Raw genomic sequence first — 20,318 nt, forward strand, 5'->3', positions numbered from 1 at the left:
GACCAGCAAGCTCGGATGATATCGATCTTCCTCAGTTAAACAATCTATGGAACGGAAAATTCTCATACCATTCTCAATTATACGCGGGCTCACGAATATAAGATCAAGTAAAGACCCATGATTGTTTACATTATTATTGACCTGAGATAGTCCCACAAAGCTGAGAGTATCAAGCAGTTTTGAGCAGGCTGGGGATACACGGGATCTCGGAATGTTGACTTGTAGAGAACCGTAAGTGTCACATAGCCAAGAAAGGCCTGGTTGATTGAAGTCTCCCAACACGAAGATCGAGTCTTGTGGATATTTCTCAGAAATTTTCATAAGTGATGAACAGTAAGCGGCAATATATTCGGTATTATTACTAAGAATCGGTGGAACGTAAACGGTACCGATTATTACGAATGAAGTGCCAACACGCATGCGAATCCAGATACTTTCGGTTGATGAGCTCGCAACAGTGATTACTGAGGGACGATGCATGGTTTTAGCCGCAATCAGTACCCCTCCCCCTCGGGTTTTCTGGCTATTTGAGGAGTTACGGTCCATTCGGAAAACATCATATCGGTCATCGAAGAGTGCAGATGAGGCAATGTCATCCTTGAGTCAGGTTTCTGTGATCGCCATGATATCAAAAGAACAGCTTGAAGATGCACTGAAGAAACTCGAGAGTTTTGTCCGTAGACCTCGGGTGTTTTGGTAATACACGGAAAACTCAGATATGCAAGAATAATTTTGTCGAAGAATAGTGGAGGCAAACCTTGCTGGGTTGACATTAGCGCCACGTATTTGTGTGAGTGTTGGATCAGCATCATTTTGATCGTTCTGCTCATAATTTGTTACGGATTCGTGATTATTTGGGTGAATTTGAGTAAGAACATGAGCGCATTCATTCGTTGATGGAGGAGTAATATTCAGGTGAGAGCAATCACTTTGAATCAAAGGTGAGCCGGATTCCGTGTTCTTGTGTTCAAGTGCCGTCCTCGTTTGATAAATATGCGTGTGTGTGTGCGTGACGTTAGAGATTAGTGCAGGATTCGGTGGAGCAGAATGTGCACGCACACAAGCACTACTTAGTTCGTTTGCGGTGTGGGTGAGGCTCGTGGAGTGTGTGCCGACAGGATTGTTCGGTTCGGCGATTGCGGTGATCGCGTATTTTGTGTCGCAGAAAAGGTTGTAGGGGATGAAAGTCCCATAGGTGTGTGTAGGCGAAAATTTGCAGTTGGTTGTTGCAATCGAAAATCAACAAATTCACGCACCGATTGACCAAACCACCAAGGTGTCCGGGGAGAGTGCACATTCTCTTATAGAAGCAGGCACCAACACTTTGAATGACAGGAATGAGAGTGTTGCTGTGTTTGTGCCCCGGCGTACAAGGCAATATGTTGTGACGTCTTCGATGGATAAAGCTTGCTTGACCATTTGAACAATTTGGTCAGTGGTGGTATCCGGAGAAAGTCGGGAAATGTACAAAGCACATTTCTGCACCGAAGATTGAAATGTACAAAGCACATTTCTGCGCCCTCGCAAATCGCTGTCAATTGCATGGCGGGTAACCAGAATCCTCTTTTGTATGAGTTTGTGGTGATCAGCGCCACCTATATGTGAAACACCATGCGTCAGAGCTAGGCATGGGCAAAACGATTCTTTTCACCGAACGCGAACGAACTAGTTCGCTCACCAAAAAGAACCGAACGAGAACGACGATTCTTTCGTTCTTTGTTTCATAAGGTTTTTATTCACAAAGAACCCTCGTTATCTTTTTCATTTACCCACCATAGACGCATACTGTAGCCAAAGAAGTACTCATTCTGCGGTTGAAACCAATCATTTAAAAACATTAAACACTCGGCTGTCTGATCAACACAATCCATCGCAAAACCGACCAAAAAAAAAAAAAGCATGTAAAAAAACTAATACGAGCAAAAATGTCTCCTGCATATCTTGTACCCCATGCCTTATACACACTCAAGGATTCTATTAAAAAAAACTACTTAAATATGGATCAACATGATGAGCGCAATCAATTCAGTTCAGTTCATTCGCGAACAATGACTAATCCGTTTGAACGGGCTCGATCTATTGAATTGTGTAGGTATAATTTCCATACCAACAGAACACAGAACGAACACAAATGAGCCAGTTCGAACGCGTTCGATGTATTCAGTTGTGTAGGTACGATTTATACACCAACAGAACACAGATCGAACACTAACGGATCAGATCGAACGCGTTCGATGAATTCAGTTCCCGTCAAACATTGCGAGGGTTGCGAAAGATTTCATGTGCTTGAAATCTTATGTTATTTAAAAAATCGTTGATTTTTATTCAAGGATTATTTTTTGTGCGGTAGTATTTGGCGAAAAGATCACTAATTAAATTTTTGTGGATTTTTGAAAACTAAAATGTCAAAATTCAGGTGTTTAGTATGCTACAAATCGCACTGTTATACCTGCTCTCGGGGTGCTATAATTATAACTGCTAAAACTAGGGGTGAAAAAACTACCAAGGCTCGCAAGCTCTTTAATGCGAGGGCTCTGGGGCGGTGAACTTGTATGGCGTGCGAGCCCTCGCGCGCCCTCGCAAATCGCTGTCAATTGCATGGCGGGTGTGTAGGTACGATTTACACACCAACAGAACACAGATGGAACACAAATGAGCCAGTTCGAACGCGTTCGACGAATTCAGTCGTATAGATACGATTTCCACACCAACAGCACACGTATCGAACACTGCTGGACAAATTCGACGGCGTTCGAGGAATGCGATTTCAACACCGACAGAGTACATTTTGATCGCTGACGACTCGTTCGCACGGTGCGAGAAAGAGCGAGAAAGCAATATGATTTTGCACGTTTCATTACCACATTCATGTGGGCCGTCGAACACTAAACGTCCTGGTCGTTCTTTTTGTTAAGAATCTCGTTCGTTCGTGCACTTTACCGAACTGTTCGAACGGTGCGATTCTCGTTCATTTTACACATGCCTAGTCAGAGCTTTAGAGCTTTAGCTTTAGGTTGAGAGCTTTAGGTTAGCGCAAGCGTAAGTTAGTGCTAGACCGCCAGGCTGAACAGACGCGAGGATCACAATAAATAGTAAATTCCTCCGTACCCGCCATGCAATTGACAGTGATTTGCGAGGGCGCGAGAGGGATCCGCGAACATTGGATCCGCGAAAGTCCGTATTTTACGCTCTCGTGCAAAAATATATTGAAACAACGCGGTACAATTATTCGGTACATTAAGGTGTGTCCGAAACCGCTCACAGCCTCTCGCCCTCGTCAAGTCATTATCCTGGCCTTAATGGCTGACGGCTTCTAGTCATCTGCTGATTAGGCACTTCACGGTACCCATTATCCTGTTAACAAGAACAATAAAAATCGACAAAAGGAAGATGCATTGATATGACAACGCTCAGGCATTGATGAGAGTTTCTAATGGATTACAAATATCAAATATCAATCAACTACGTCTGAATCGTTTTCAGCTACGTTTGGATCGTTTTCAGCTACGTTTGGATCGCTCTCAGCTACCTTTGGATTTTTGTGGTAGGTCGCACAAATTTCGTTGCGGCACATAGTTTATTTAGTGACCGCTCGGCGTACCTCATGACTCTCCTCATAACAGACAATATGAAAAGCAACAATTTCGTATTGTTCTATGTTTGAACCCAATTGAGAATATGTGTTAAAACCCCATTTTTAAGCAATGAACAACATTTGACAGACTTGTCTGCTTCTACGCATCAGAACAGATTTCCTCCATTCTAAAGATGGAATATCCAGGTATACCTCGAAACCCTGAGCAAAACTGAATGACCACGTATGTCGTTACGCTAAAAAGAAGAGGTTTGTACTGGTTTTGGAAAACTGGAAAACTTGGTCTAATAATCAAAAACGTATGCTTCATAAAATACGATAAGATTTTACAATTGAATGCATTATTTGTTTAGTTTTTTCCTTGGGGTGCAAATGTGTCCCGCGGTCACCAAATAAACGGTGCGCTAAAACGAAATTTGCGCGAGCTACCGTAAAATCCAAAGGTAGCTGAGAACGATCCAAACGTAGCTGAAAACGATTCAGACGTAGTTGAAAACGATTCAGACGTAGTTGATTGCGATCCATTCTCATGGATTGCGATCCATAGCAACCGGATAAAGATTCAGAGGAAAATGAGAACAGGTGTAAATGGTGATGTAAGCTTCAAATGAAAAAATACGATTAGATTTTACAATTGAATGCATTAATTATTTAATGCTTTCCTTGGGATGCAAATGTGTCCCGCGGTCACTGAATAAACGGTTGCGCTGCAATGAAATTTGTGCGAGCTACCACAAAATCCAAAGGTAACTGAGAGCGATCCAAATGTAGCTAAAAACAATCCAAACGTAGCTGAAAACGATTCAGACGTAGTTGATTGCGATCCATTCTAGTGGATTGCGATCCATAGCAACCGGATAACGATTCAAAGGAAAAAGAAAACAGGTGTACTATAAACCTTTTCAATTTCAAACGTTTTCTACAGGTGTCCATCTTGCCCTTCATATTGTTAATTTTTCCCATATCAGATGTCCGTCTTACCCGAACAATTCAAACTGCACGAAAACAACCATGCTTTTATTTAATGAAAAAACATAAAAACGATAGAAATTTATTATTTCTGTGTCCGTATTTACCTACCTTCCCCTACTTATGAGTTATTATTTACATTACATTTAGAATGTGTACTCACCGTTAACGAATAAAAAGTATACAATAACTTTAGGTGGATGGGTTGATATCTGACACTCGTACACTCCTTCATCATCTTTGTGAGCTCTGGATATCTTCAGCCGCCAATTATTTGGATATTGGAACTCTATGTGGTATCGCGGATCACCGGAATACGTTTGCCTTCCAACGGTCAACAGCTGTAACGCTGTATCGCCTTTTTTCCGTCGCACCCAGGACACCTATCAAATATAATAAAAAATAACACAACGTAACAATTTGAGAACCTCAAGATTAAGAGCATGATGTATTTGTCACAGAATAAATTAGCCCCTATTGAATATTTATTGAGTTTGTTCATCGGACATAGAAAGTGTCTTAATGAACTACAAGCTACGGGACGTTAAATTTACAGTAAACTCTCTCTTATATGATAACTCTCCAATTTGAAAATCCCCTCATATTTGAACTTTTTTGATAGTCCCTTCATTTTTAGTACAATTTTGACTCCCAATTTAGGAATCCTCTGAAATCTGAGTGCGTATTTGTGTATGGTGTTGCCATGGTTATTGAATGATGTATGCTGCAATCTGCAATCCTGTTCGCAGTTTTCTATAGTAACCGCCAAGGTTGCGCACTAATTGTTATATCTCTTTCTGGATTGTATGAACTTCTCTTTCACTTTAAATCTCTTTAATTTGAAACCCCATATTATTTGACAGCCCCGTCGGCTCTCAAATAAGAGAGAATGGACTGTAGCTTAATCGACGAACACGCAAACCCTCACAGAATGCACATTGAAACATACTTAATTCGTACTGAATGAACTGATGAATCAGACCTGACTGACCGAAAATGATACGAGAATGTGAGGCGTGTATTATTCGATTTTGCAAAAGAGTCCTATACTGAGCAAAGAAGTTTACAGCGATAAGTAGGTTAGGCACATCAATTTCGCCATTAATTAAACCTACCACCACGCTGAGCGTTCGTACGTCTAGTTGAGAGTGGCTCCAGACCTTACAGTATGCATCGACTGGCGTGATTTGGACGTACGTCACCATGTCTTCATGGTATCTCTATCATAACGCGTTGTTTTACTTTAAATTGTCTTTATATGCTGAATCCAAGACTGAGGTGAGGGAAACCAAACAATGGACCTGATCGCTAACGAAAGTCGATAACGGAGTGGATAATTTAGTCGATCGGTTAGCAAAATTCCAATGCGATTCAATTGCATTTTCTCAATTAGAATCTTCGCTAACCGATCGGTTTGGCAGTGGAATGGAATGGTGTTTGCCGCCATAGCAACATGGTTAAAAAGTCGAGCAGTGTGATATGCAGTTGATAACTTCATATAAAAAAACCATTTCCGTCGGATAGCCATATCTACTGCTCCACCCCAGTTGATATAACAGTGGAAAGCTAAATAGATACCCAGCTTTAGATACTGCTTTACGGATGAGCAGTAATTCTCGTGTAGTGCCTCAATTTTCTAGCAGAAGATATTCTTTATTTGTTGTCCCTAAGGACTCGCCAATCATTTCCCAACCGTTGAGCTTTATGGGAAATTTGACTTTATATCTACCAGCTGGGTCACGAGAATGTGTTATCACGAAGCTTTGCTCACAGACTTTTTCTTCTTGAGTCAAGCTGTCTTGACAAACATCTTGGATTGACCAAAATTGCTCAATTTGCTCTGCAAAACTCACATGGGAACAAATGGCTGATGTTTTCTGTTGCTTCTGCTTTGATCTAGTAAATTCCCAGCCGAACACAGTACTAACTTAATATATAATAATAAAGTCGTTTACTCTATAAACTCCAGGCCGGCCGCCGTCCAGCGCTAGAATTCTACAGAAATGCTCCGATCCCAACAAAATATCGATCACTCCACCGTGATGCCATCCAGGGTCTGCTATTTTACCTTCATTCGGAATGTATGCGTTAGGAAGATGTACATGCTGAAAATTGTGAGTGTTAACGTCCATCACTAAGAATTCCATTCTTCTCGCATATTTTTTGGTCTGCAACGCAACTTCCGTCGTTGCAGCTATGTCACTACTAATTTTAAGCTTTCCCGTACCGATTAGTGTAATTTCGCTACCTCGATATTGTAAACAAACTTTTCTATAAAGTTTCTCAGTAAAGACGTTGCGCTGTGATTCACTATCTAATAGTGGGGCCCTTCACGATTTTAATCAGTTTTTTGTATGGAGTTTGACAGTTGGAGGCTGATATCATGTAAACACTTCATACAAAACCACACATAAAGCTAGCATGCAATTTTTAGTCTAGATTATTCTAGCCTCAAAAATAGAATTAGATTCGAATACCTGCCTGAAAAAATGGCAAAACAAGGTGGTGTTTACATTTATTCCAAGGTGCATTAAACAGATCTTCTGATGGAATCTAGAATCAAAGTGTATATAGTCCAGATGGTCTTATTAAATGTTTTTATAACCGAATTTGAATATCACTTTTTGACAAGATGGGTGAAAACTTTTGTTCAAACAAACTTTCTAGATGCTTGATGAATACTCAAAACACTCTTAAAATCTACATTCAGAAGCAGAAGTGACAAAAAATAAGCCTTCAAAATTTATACATTTTGGGATAAACCCACCTGTATATTATACCCACTTAGATAGCTGCTCGAAAACTGATGTACAATGCAAACAGCTGACTGGCTGAAATTTCACCCTACCAACTTAAAATGGAAAGGGTCCCAGTGCTCGTGTTTGTATGAACATACACATTTCCACATTTACTAAAGCTGCAGGAAGCTCGCCAGAAGAAACACCGGATGTTGTAACAGCCATAGTGAGCGTAGCATTTTCATGATCTTCACCTTGTGTTTCATTGTTCATTTAGCTCTACATGGGATGGGTTCCGAAGTTCTCATGGGATATTACAGGCTCTTCCATCCAACTCCTATTCCGACATGTCCTAGTCGTGCAAAGTGGTAACATGGGCCACCACATATCCAAGCTTGGGTACACGGGCTTGTCTCAACCCCTTGGGTGGATGGTAGCATTTGTCAAACCAGGAGGGGGAGAGTATCCCGGGATCTGGATGCTTGAACTTCGGGGAGCCAACCCGACGCTAAACAAAACGGTCATGTTGGCGCGGGGTATCGAACGATACCGACCCTATACAATGCCCCAGGACAACTCTTAAAATGGCCTCATGGAACGTACGCACTCTTGCGAAGCAGGAGCCTTGAAAAAATTTGATGATACCCTAGCCACACTGAGCATGGACCTCGTAGCTCTACAAACGATTCTATGGCTAGGGAGTGGTGTGAAAAACAGGCGTGGAAAGCAATGTTAAGACATCTACTAAAACTGCCACGACCGCCACTGCGTGCTCGGAACGGGTTTCACCGTAGGTCTCCATCTGACACCCGAAATAATTGATTTCAAGGCCATAAGCGATAGGTTATGCACCCTGCGCATTCGAGGTACATTATTTAATATAAGTCTCATAAACGTTTACGCCCCTATCGAAGAGAAAAAGGAAGAGGAGAAGGACCTTTTTAACGCCCGTTTCGCTAGAACCATAGATACATGCCCCAGGCATGACCTCATAATCATCCTGGGGGATTTCAACGCAAAAGTCGGTAGGGAGCCAATGTACCGCCAATACACTGGCTGTCACAGTCTGCATGAGCACAGTAACGATAATGGTAGTAGATTGGTCCACTTCGTCGCAGCGAACAATCTGGTGGGGCGAAGTACCAAATTTCCGCGGAGGGACATCCACAAAATTACGTGGGCGGAGTAACCCTCAACCAGATCGACCACGTGTTAGTAAGCCGCCAATGACAGTCGAGTCTGTTAAGTGTCAGAATATATCGAGAAGCCAATATCGATTCCGATCACTACTTGGTTGGCTTAGTGATACGTTGTAGAATCGCCCGCCCCCGTGCCAATGGGGGCGGAGAAAACACGCAGCCTCGGCTCAACACAGACTCTCTAAGTGACATTACTGTCCAACAGGAATTCAAAGCCGCTTTAGACGAGTCTCTACTACCAGAAAACAGATATGATTCTACGAGCGAAAGGTGGAACGCTCTAAAAACAAAAATAATAAACTGTGCAAAAATATACTCTCACCACGTCGTGGCAACACCAAATCTGGCTGGTTCGACGATGAATGCAGACAAGTGACCGAACGTAAGAATACTGCATACCGAGCAATGCAAAAAAGCAAAACATGCGGGAACTCGAGCAAACCAGAAAACCGTGCGAACCGACACGAAAGTTTTACCAAGCGATAGCAGCTCACCGAAACAACGTTGTACCTAAAGTAGCCTGCTGTCGCAACAAGGATGGAGATCTGGTAAGTAACCAGCCAGAGGTCCTCTCGCAATGTGCTCAGTACTTTGATGAAGTTCTCAACGACCAGTTTAACGAACAGCTAGAGGCGCCACTAGCAGATAGTGTCATGCTACTGCCACCTAGCATAGAAGAAACACAAAAGGCTATCCGTCGGCTGAAAAATAACAAGGCACCCGGAACCGACGGAATTGCAGCTGAACTGGTCAAGAATGGAGGTGCACGACTAGAAAACGAGATTCATCAAATTGTCACTGAGGTGTGGGATAGCGAATCGATGCCTTGTGACTGGAATCTCGGCATCATCTACCCCATATAAAAGAAGGGAGACAGCTTAGACTGCAACAACTACAGGGGTATTACGGTGTTGAATACCACCTATAAAATATTCTCCCTGATCCTTCAGGATCGCCTTGTCCCGCACGTCGAAGAGATAGTCGGAAACTATCAAAGGGGAACGGAAAATCAACCACTGATCAGATCTTCACCATGCGGTAGATATTGGAGAAAATGGCTGAATACAGACACGACACATACCATCTCTTCATTGACTTCAAAGTCGTATATGATAGCATAGCCAGGGTAAAACTGTATGACGCTATGAGCTCTTTTTTTTAATCCCGGCCAAACTGATAAGGATAGTTAGAATGACTATCACCAACGTCACTTGCCAGTTGAGGGTGGATGGAAAACTCTCAGGACCTTTTGCTACCACTGCGCCAGCGGGAACTCCGGAAAAATGGAACAACTAGATCTGCCCGGAGTCGGAGCCGCCTGGAGTCGTCTGGAGCCTTCCGGAGTCGTTCGGAGTCGTTCGGAGTCGGTCTCCGGATTTTTGCCAACTTTACCCATCACTACTCCGGATGATGCAGGGCGGACCAACCTTCCGGAGTCGATTCCGAATTTATCGGAGTCGGATCGAAGTCGACTCCAAATTTTTGCCAACTTTACCAATCACTAATACAGACATCATTGGTCTAAGGCCTATGTAAGAGAATCCAGGAGATCGAGCAGGCGGCAGAGATCCTCGGATTGCAGATAAACGAGGCAAAGACCAAACTGATGATGGTAACATCAGCGGCCCTACCAATAAGTAATTAGAATCTACGTAAGCATGACGAACAAACAGGTGAACGCAATTTTGAAGTCGTCCCACAATTCACCTATCTTGGGTCAAAGGTCAGCATCGACCATGGAAGCTGAGTTGTGCGCAAGGATGCCGGCTGCCAACCGGTCATTCTGCAGCCTGAAAAATCAGTTCATCTCAAAGAACCTGTCGCTACGAATGAACATAGGACTATATAGTACCTATATAGTACCAGTACTCACATACGCCTCTGAGACATGGACACTGTCCAAATCTGACGAAACCCTCTTAGCCGCGTTCGAGAGGAAGATGCTCAGAAGGATATTTGGCCCCGTATGAGTGGAAGGACAATGGAGGAGCCGCTATAATGACGAGCTATACGAGATGTACGGCGACCTCAATGTCGTACAGCGTATCAAGCTCGCCAGGCTTCGCTGGGCTGGCCATGTTGTACGCATGGAAACGGACGACCCAGCTCGTAAAGTCTGTTTAGGCCGTCCACAAGGACAGAGGAGGCGTGGTAGGCCCAAATTGAGGTGGCAAGATGGCGTGGAGGCGTCCGCCATTAAGGCCCGGATAACGGACTGGCAGACGAAGGCGCGAGACGCGGCGGTTTCGGACACTCCTGAGGCAGGCCAAGACCGCAAAGCGGTTGTAGCGCCGGATAAGTGAGTACGTAAGTATTCGTCGAACAGATTACTATTTCTATTTGGTGGATTTTTACAAAATAAAATGTCAAAAGTCAGGTATTTATTTAGTATGCTACAAATCGCACTGTTATACCTGCTCTCGAGGTGCTATAATTCTTCTTCTTTGGCACAACAATCGCTGTCGATCAAGACCTCCCAACTGACATTTTATAGCACGAATAATCGGGAACTCGAGCAAATTCCCTTAAACTGGTCCCAAGTGACATTTGCTCGAAATTGTTTTCCCATATCTGCTCGATTAGTACTCGATACGTCTGAAATTGTGGATTTGTGTGTGATCAAGTGTGTTGAAAGCGCCAAGATTTGGTGTGATCGTAAATTACACGTTCCTCTATCGATGGACGATGCCGTCGAGCTCATTTTTCATTCATGACTATGGTTTTTTGTTGAAAAACAAAAGCTAATTTTATGTGACGTTATTCTATAAAAATGGGTTTTATTTAAGTATAAAATGGCTACATGACCAACTATAACGATAGCAAACATCGTTTCCGGGCGAATCTAGAAGAAAGTAACGAAAAAGCCGCATTACATTTGATTTTAAAGGACTTTTTCTAAATTCCCTTAAACTGGTGTAGTTTAAGGGAAGTTTAAGGCTCCAGTTTAAGGGAATTTGCTCGAATTCCCGATTATTCGTGCTATAAAATGTCAGTTGGGGAGCCTTAAACTTCCCTTAAACTGCACCAGTTTAAGGGAATTTAGAAAAAGTCCTTTAAAATCAAATGTGATGCGGTTTTTTCGTTACTTTCTTCTAGATTCGCCCGCAAACGATGTTTGCTATCGTTATAGTTGGTCATGTACTCATTTTATACTTAAATAATACCCATTTTTATAGAATAACGTCACATAAAATTAGCTTTTGTTTTTCATCAAAAAACCATAGTCATGAATGAAAAATGAGCTCGACGGCATCGTCCATTGATAGAGGAACGTGTAATTTACGATCACACCAAATTTTGGCGCTTTCAACACACTTGATCACACACAAATCCACAATTTCAGGCATATCGAGTACTAATCGAGCAGATATGGAAAAAAATTTCGAGCAAATGTCACTTGGGCTACCTATACCCACTAGTAAAGTGAGCTTGGCTTTCAGTGACTTATTGTTACCATAGTAGGGTAGTCAGTCCTACGTATGGGGGCACGGTATATTCGGGATTTAACCCATGACGGGCATGTTGTTAAGTCGTACGAGCTCATAGAAGTGCTGGCTCAGACCGGCCCATATATTTATAACTGCTAAAACTGAAAAACTGCCTAGGCTCGCAAGCTCTTTAATGCGAGGGCTCCGGGGCTGTGAACTTAGATGGCATGCAAGCCCTCCGGGGGTGCGAGGGCTCGCGAGGGCTCGCACGCCATACAAGTTCACAGCACCAGAGCCCTCGCATTAAAGAGCTTGCGAGCCTAGGCAGTTTTTTGGCCCCTAGTTTTAGCAGTTATAATTATAGCACCTCTAGGGCAGGTATAACAGTGCGATTTGTAGCATACTAAACATCTGCATTTTGACATTTTCGATTAAGAAATCCACAAAAATTGAAACAGTGATTTTTTCGAAAATAACACCGCAACAAAAATAATAGATGAATAAAAAACAAAGATGTGTAATGAATAGAATTAATTTGAATTAATTCAATCAACCGATAAACTCAAACTAAGCCCAATCCGAAAGCAGAAGAATAAAGGCAGAATAAATAAACCGACACAGAAGAAGACTGAAGATGTTGCCGGTACGACGATCCGTAAACGAATGACGTTAATTGTTCATTGCCGCGCGCACGATGATCATGACAGCGGTCATGATCAAGTTTGACACACAAAGCACAGTGGCCGCATCGTGGCCATGTGTCTAAGATATTACAGATTATTTAAAATATCAAAAGATTTCGAGCAGATACTACTCGCAATCCTCGCAATGTTTGACGGGTATTTACAGCGGCAAAATTCCCCTAATCGTTTGCAACACTTCCCTAAGTGATTGCAAACATCCACAGCTTGCATGAAATATTCCCCTACCAATTTGCAACATTCCCCTAAGTGATTGAACTATTCTCTTATATGATTCAAAACCCTGTAATGCTTAGCACGTTCAGTTCGATGGCCCGGGGACTGCCAGTGAACTTTCCAGTATGCTGGTTTTACAATCAGCTTTCGTTCTAGATTCCGGCGGAACGGAAAGCTGATGAAAATCAGCGTCAGGCTGAACGTGTTAATGCGAATTAGGGTTCTGCGCGTTGCATACCAAACTCGGCATCGTGCGCTAGCGATTCCTTAGTCATTTTTACTGAAAATGCAACTTCATCGCCGCAATGTTTGTTGACGGTTTTTTTAAGCACCTCAGCAGCTAATGAGCATGGACCACACGCGAGAAAGAGATAGCGCTATGCAGGGAAAAAGCAAGGACGACGGCCGACAGCGATTGGCCGTCTGACGCACCAACACAACTAAACCTTACACAGCGCGCTCAGGCGAGAGGTATAAGGCGGAGCTAAGGACGAGTCTTATCAACCAATACACTTATTAAAAAAATTATGAATAAAAATTTAAGATTATTTTAAATACCTTAAGATTTCGAGAAGATGATTTATTTCGCAACCCGCGCAATATTTATCGGGCTTCGCAATGTTGAACGGGAATGTTTGACGGGAATTATAATTATAGCGCCCAGAGAGCGGGTATAAGGGGGGTTGCAACGCTCATCGGATGCGATTTTATCGGATGCGATTTTATCGGACGCGATTTTATGGGACGCGATTTTATCGGACGCGATTTATATGGGATTTGACAGATACAGGGTTTACCAAGTCACTTTGCGATGTGAGCTGCACAATTCATCTCACTTGAGACGTATTTCGATTCTGACGTGCTACTTCATTTGGCCCGAAATAATTTTCTATTCTGCCGCATTCATTTTCATCCATTATGTGAAGTCTTTTCACAGGGGATGTTAGCTGGAGCCGTCCGCGATGTTTACATTTTTTTCAAAAATAAATTTTTGGGCTTTTAGTGCTGATTTGTGATACAAGTATGTTGTTTAACAAAGAATAGAAGTTTATCTTTGCTCCGCTGTAGCATTCTAGCCGAAAAATGGATTATTCGTTGAGATATTAGCAGTTGAACCTGCTCAGTCAAATCTGCTAATAACTCAATGAATAACCCATTTTTCGGCTAGAATGCTACAGCGGAGCAAAGATAAACTTCTATTCTTTGTTAAACAACATACTTGTATCACAAATCAGCACCAAAAGCCCAAAAATTTATTTTTGAAAAAAATGTAAACATCGCGGACGGCGCCAGCTAACATCCCCTGTGAAAAGACTTCATATAATGGATGAAAATGAATGCGGCGGAATAGAAAATTATTTCGGGCCAAATGAAGTAGCACGTCAGAATATAAATACGTCTCAAGTGAGATGAATTGTGCAGCTCACATCGCAATGTGACTTGGTAAACCCTGTAACGTCGGACGTGCGATTTCGTCGTCCGACGTTATCTGTCAAATCCCGTATAAAACTTTGACAGACCGTCCGATAAAATCGCATGCGAAAAAGCGTTGCCACCAGCCTAACAGTGCAATTTTTAGTACAGGTGTCCCCCGAGAAACGACTGTATTTGGGACCGAAAAAATGTCCCAAAGCAAGGCGTAAGTCGAAAAAGTCGTATGTCGAATATCTATGAATATAAAGTTTAGAACCGAAGTTGAAGAGTTGGAATTTATGATATCGTGTATTTTATTTCAAATAATGTTCGATAATGTAATAATTATATTTAAAAAGCCGTACACAATATAGATACTCAAGATAGGGAATCTATAGAAATGTGTGTATAACGGTTATCAGCCCAGAAATTCAAAAAAATACACCAATTTCTTTTCAATGATAGCTTTTAACTGTCAAAATCAAAATCGTCGTATCTGCGAATCGTCGTAACTCGAGGGGGTCGTAACTTGGGGGACGTCTGGATACTAAACACCTGAATTTTGACATTTTATTGTGAAAAAATACACCAAAATAGAAACAGTGATCATTTCAACCAATACACCTCTTAAAAAATTATTTATTAAAAATTAAGCTTATTTAAAACACGTTAATATTTCGAGCAGATGATACTACTCGCAACCCTCGCAATGTTTCACGGGTAATTTCTAACTTGAACACTGTGTTAAGTATTGAAGTAGTACAGATAGCCAAAAACCCGATGTTAAACGATCGTTCCCAGGCGCTACACTAATCGTGCCCGAATAAGCGAATACATGTAAAGAATGATAGGAAATAAAGTTAGTCAAAGTCCAGAAGCCGACCGGAAAAGTTGTATCGAGAATCCCCTACATAACATTTGGTCCTTCGAACCGGATTATAAAGTATTGCTGATAACTTTTACGGTTTTAATTAATTGTTTAGTTGGTGTAGTGAAAGTGCGGAAATGTCGAATCCGGAAATATCTACGTGTTGAAGTGTTAGTGCGGCGCTATCTGGATGATCTTTTCGCCATTTCTCCCGCAAAACGTGAAAGTTATGAGTCCCTCACCATTTTGCTAGACGGTTTCGAGCGAACGATCAAAATGGTGGAGAAGGTTGGTGTCTGTACGAATGGTTGGAATGTGCTTTTGGCGCACATGTTATGCGACAAATTGGATTGTAACACTCGAAAGGAATGGGAAACTCATCATCGAAGTAGTAAAGTAGCAGATTATGAGGAATTGGTGAATTTTCTGCGACAGCACGATATGGTCCTACAAGCTTTGCCCAGTGCAAAGGAAACTGCCCCTCACGCACACACTAACCACGGTCGACAAAAATGGAAGCAAGCGTGTGCAAGCTGCCTGTAAATCAACGGTACGACAAAGTAAAAGAGAAAGGACTTTGCATAAATTGCTTGGCACCAGACCATCGCGTACGAGAATGCACCTCCTGCACGTGTCGTGTGGGTAAGCTGAAGCATCACACCATGTTACATCGGACGCCGATTGAATCATCGTCTACAGTTGCCGCGAGTGTTCCAGAGAGTACGGTGACAACATCAACGAGAGCGACATAGTTCATCGAACCGAACAATACGGTGATGCTGACCCCGACCGCGAACCAACTGGTGCCTACAACATCTATATTGTTGCCAACTGTCCTGCTAACTGTCGTCGCATCGAATGGCAACAAAATGATCGCACGCGCATTACTGGATGGAGGAGCGCAAGTGAATCTCATCACCGAACGTTTAGTGCAAGGTTTACGAGCACAAAGGCTACGAGGTCATTTCGCAATTGGAGCAGTGGGCAGTAAATGTGGTGATTCATTCGCAATGTACTAATTTTTGCTTTCCTTTAAGGTTGCACGTGCTACCTGAGATCATGTGGAACCTTCCGTCAGTTAAGGTTGATCAGCAACAATGGGAACTACCACCGAACGTTAAGCTAGCTGACCCAACCTGTGCAGAGATTGGCGCAATCGATATGCTTCTCGGAAGGGAGGTGTATAATGAAATATTGTTGAACGGATTAGTTAGGCTACGATCGGGAGAAAATAATTTGTTACTGCAAGAGAATTTATTTGGATGGGTAGTGTCGGGAAAATCTATGATATGCAGAAGTTTAAATCAAAGAAGTCTGGTTAACGTAGCGTGCATCGATGAATCGTTAGATGAGAGGCTAAAGCAGTTTTGGGAGATAGAAGCGTGCCAGTCAGGGAATATGTTTTCGCCTGAAGAATCGAAATGCGAAGCGATATAAGCACTACAAAACGGGGAATCGATGGGAAATTCATAGTAGCATTGCCGAAAGATGTGGAAAGGATTAGGAGAATAGGAAACTCTTACGAAATAGCAAAACGTCGACTCCACTCGCTGAATCGTCGTCTAAGCGCCAACCCTGAGTTGAAACAACAGTATCAGGAATTTCTAGATACAGGGTTTCTTCTTCTTCTTTGGCTCAACAACCGATGTCGGTCAAGGCCTGCCTGTACCCACTTGTGGGCTTGGCTTTCAGTGACTAATTGATTCCCCCCCCCCCCCCCCCATAGCAGGATAGTCAGTCCTACGTATGGCGGCGCTTTCTATTTGGGGATTGAACCCATGACGGGCATGTTGTTAAGTCGTACGAGTTGACGACTGTACTACGAGACCGGCCATACAGCCATATTCAATTGTGTTATTGAATTGGACAGAGTAGCTTACACCATCTGACGTGTTAGCAAGTGGTAGACAGCGGTGTCTATTCAAAACGACTATTGTTATAAACAAATGAACAGTTGTTTATTATGCTGGTAAACCCTGTAAATATTTAGAACTCAATCACATGGAAGGGATTAGTTCAAGCTCTAAAGTCATAAACGAACCCACGTATTACATGCCACACCATTGCATTATTCGTCCGGACAGCCTTACGACCAAACTGAGGGTTGTGTTTGATGCCTCTTGTGCAACTGAGTCTGGAGTTTCACTAAACGATGCGTTGTTAGTTGGCCCTGTGATTCAAGACGATTTGATTAGTATCGTACTGCGTTTTCGCATCCCGAGATACGCATTGACCGCAGACATCGAGAAGATGTATAGGCAGATATGGATAAGAGAGGCAGACCGTCCACTTCAACGTATCCTGTGGGGGGATGAAAATAGTGGCGGAATTCGAGAGTTTCAGCTTAAGACTGTAACGTACGGGACATCGTCAGCTCCGTACCTGGCGACAAAATGTCTTCAAGCACTGGCAAACGAGTCAAATTTATCATACCCGATAGCTTCAAAGATTTTGAAGTCAGATTTCTATATGAATGATATGATTAGCGGAGTGGACACGGTAGAACAAGGGAGGCTAGTTTGCAATGAGCTGTCAGAATTATTGCATTCTGCGGGATTTCATTTGAGGAAGTGGACATCAAATTCCGTAGAGATACTGAATTCCCTTCCACCCGATCTTCGCGAAATGGGCTCGGAGCTGCTGATTGATCTCCATAAGTCGATAAAAACTTTGGGTCTGAAATGGAAACCGGCACAAGATGTGCTTACATTCAGCATCCCAAATTGACATAAGGAGGATAACATTACTAAACGGACGGTTGTGTCAGACGCAGCGCGCTTGTATGATCCTTTGGGGTTGATCGGGCCAGTGACCGTAATGGCAAAATGCTTCTTACAAGTCTTGTGGGGAAAAAGGTCGGCTGGGAAGAACCATTAGAGGAAGAACTACGCGTAAATTGGAAGAAGTTTAAACAAGGCATAGAAGACGTTGAAAGGATCGCGGTCCCACGAAGGGTGATAGGAGATGCAGCAAACAGCATTGAGATTCACGGCTTTAGCGATGCATCAGAAAGGACCTATGGTGCATGCTTGTATATGCGAACGATTTCGGCGAATGGTACCATCACAGTACAGCTGCTATGTACCAAATCAAGAGTAGTACCAATAGAAAATGGCAAAAGGCAAAAAAGAGTAACCCTTCCATGACTAGAGCTTTCAGATGCCCTATTTCTGTGCCATCTGTGGCAGAACGTTAAAGCAAGCTTGAAGCAAGAAACGAAGGGAGTATTTTGGGTGGACTCTACAATTGTGTTGTACTGGATAGCTGCCAATCCATCTCGATGGAAACCATTTGTAGCGAACAGGGTTTCAGAGATCCAGCATATCACGGATCGGACACAATGGTTCCATGTATCTGGTGAAGACAATCCGGCAGATATTATATCCAGAGGCATGTCCCCCAGTGAATTGTTGCACAGCGAACTTTGGTGGCACGGACCCAAATGGCTGAGGCATAGCAACGAATGGGCATCAAGTATCACTGCCCCTGATGTACACACCAGAACAACTAGAAGAACGCGCTATAGCAATGACAGTTACATCCAAAGATACTAATCCTTTATTCGCTCTTCGGTCATCATACACAGCCTTAATGCGATTAGTGGCGTACATTTTACGGTTCTGTCATAACAGCAAGAGGGTAAACCGACATCAACGACGAAGCGGAGTCCTACAGCTCTTAGAGTTGAGGCAAGCCTGTAATGTATTCGTGCGGATGGCACAAGTGGAAACCTTTGCAGAAGAGATCAAGAACGTGAAGAAAGGTCAAGTTAAGGGATCGTCCAAGCTAGAAGCGCTAGCCCCTATATTAGTAGACGATATTTTATGCGTGGGCGGAAGGCTTCAAAATGCAGGCTTCAAATGAATACTCGAAAACATCCAATCATCTTGGATCCTAATCAACCATTAACCACGTTGATTGTACAATCGTACCATCACCAGTTTAAGCATCCGGCTCCGCAACTACTAATATCAATAGTTCGAGAAAGATTCTGGCCACTGCGTGCGCGCAACCTTGCTCGAAGGGTTGTTCATAATTGTGTAAAATGCTTTCGCAGCAAACCTACTTGTATGGAGCAATTAATGGGTGACCTGCCTCCAGAAAGAGTAACTCCTACTATTCTAGAAGCAAAGTTCTTTCTTCAACTCAAACTTAAAACGTGATCTTTTAACTCGTAGTTTACTGCACTACTTTATTGCTCTAAATCTTACAACGTAGCAAAGTAAATTTCGCGGCGGATCGGTAAAAAAATTTCACGTACGCTTTCTTACTCTTTCTGACTTGATCTCATGGCGCTCGCGCGATGGCCGTTTTTCGATTCGCGCGGCGATGTTTTTTCTGCTCCCTCTGGTAACGGCAAATCGGCGACGTTTCGGTTCGGCTGTCAACGGCTTATCAATAAACACAAATTGTAAACAACAATTTGTCACTTTTCGCCAACCTCGTTGTTTTCTACAACACCTACCTTTCCCTTTCTAAATACCAGAGTAGATCTATGTAGACCGTTGTGGTATCGACTAGCACCACGAAAAGCAACACCGATGAAATGTTTTGTGGTAGTCTTCGTATGTCTGGTGACTAAGGCTGTTCATGTGGAACTGGTAGCTGATTTGTCCACACAAGCATTTATTTCAACGCTAAAACGTTTTGTGGCAAGAAGAGGTAAGCCAGCACTGATAGAATGCGATAACGCCAAAAACTTTCGTGGAGCAGCTCGAGTACTGAAGGAACTATACGATCTGTTCAAAACGCAACAAGCACAAGAAGCGATAACAACGCAATGCGTTTCTGAAGGAATTGAATTCAAATTCATTCCACCACGCTCGCCAAACTTTGGAGGATTATGGGAAGCGACCATAAAGAATTTGAAAAGGCATCTAAAGTGTACAATTGGTGCTACCATACTTCTGAAGGAAGACCTTGAGACGTTGTTGATTCAAATCGAGGCATGTTTGAATTCACGGCCACTAACACAACTATCCACAGATCCGGAGGATTTGGAAGTTTTAACTCCGGGGCACTTCTTAATCCATCGCAGTTTGGTGTCTACGGCTGAACCATCATATGTAGGCATCGATGTCAATCGTTTGAATCGTTTCCAGAAAATTCAAGAGTTTGTCCGTCGTATCTGGAAACAGTGGAAGACCGATTACCTATCCGGACTCCATCCCCGAACTAGATGGACAAGACA

General features: G+C 42.8%; 1 protein-coding gene across 5 annotated transcripts in view; it reads right to left on the bottom strand.

Annotated features, from left to right (window-relative positions):
• LOC120900210 (serine/threonine-protein kinase meng-po) overlaps positions 1–20,318 on the bottom strand; it is a 320,097-nt gene that overhangs the window by 126,744 nt on the left and 173,035 nt on the right. For all 5 annotated transcript variants that reach the window (XR_005739165.1, XR_005739164.1, XR_005739163.1 and 2 more), the window contains one exon: positions 4,728–4,947. Coding sequence is in view for 1 of the 5 variants with exons in the window: in XM_040306903.1 (XP_040162837.1) it covers positions 4,728–4,947 (220 nt within the window). In the remaining 4 variants the exon portion in view is untranslated. The remainder of the gene's footprint in view (positions 1–4,727; positions 4,948–20,318) is intronic.

This window comes from Anopheles arabiensis, chromosome 3 (assembly GCF_016920715.1).
Source record: "Anopheles arabiensis isolate DONGOLA chromosome 3, AaraD3, whole genome shotgun sequence".
Taxonomy (NCBI): Eukaryota; Metazoa; Arthropoda; class Insecta; order Diptera; family Culicidae; genus Anopheles; species Anopheles arabiensis.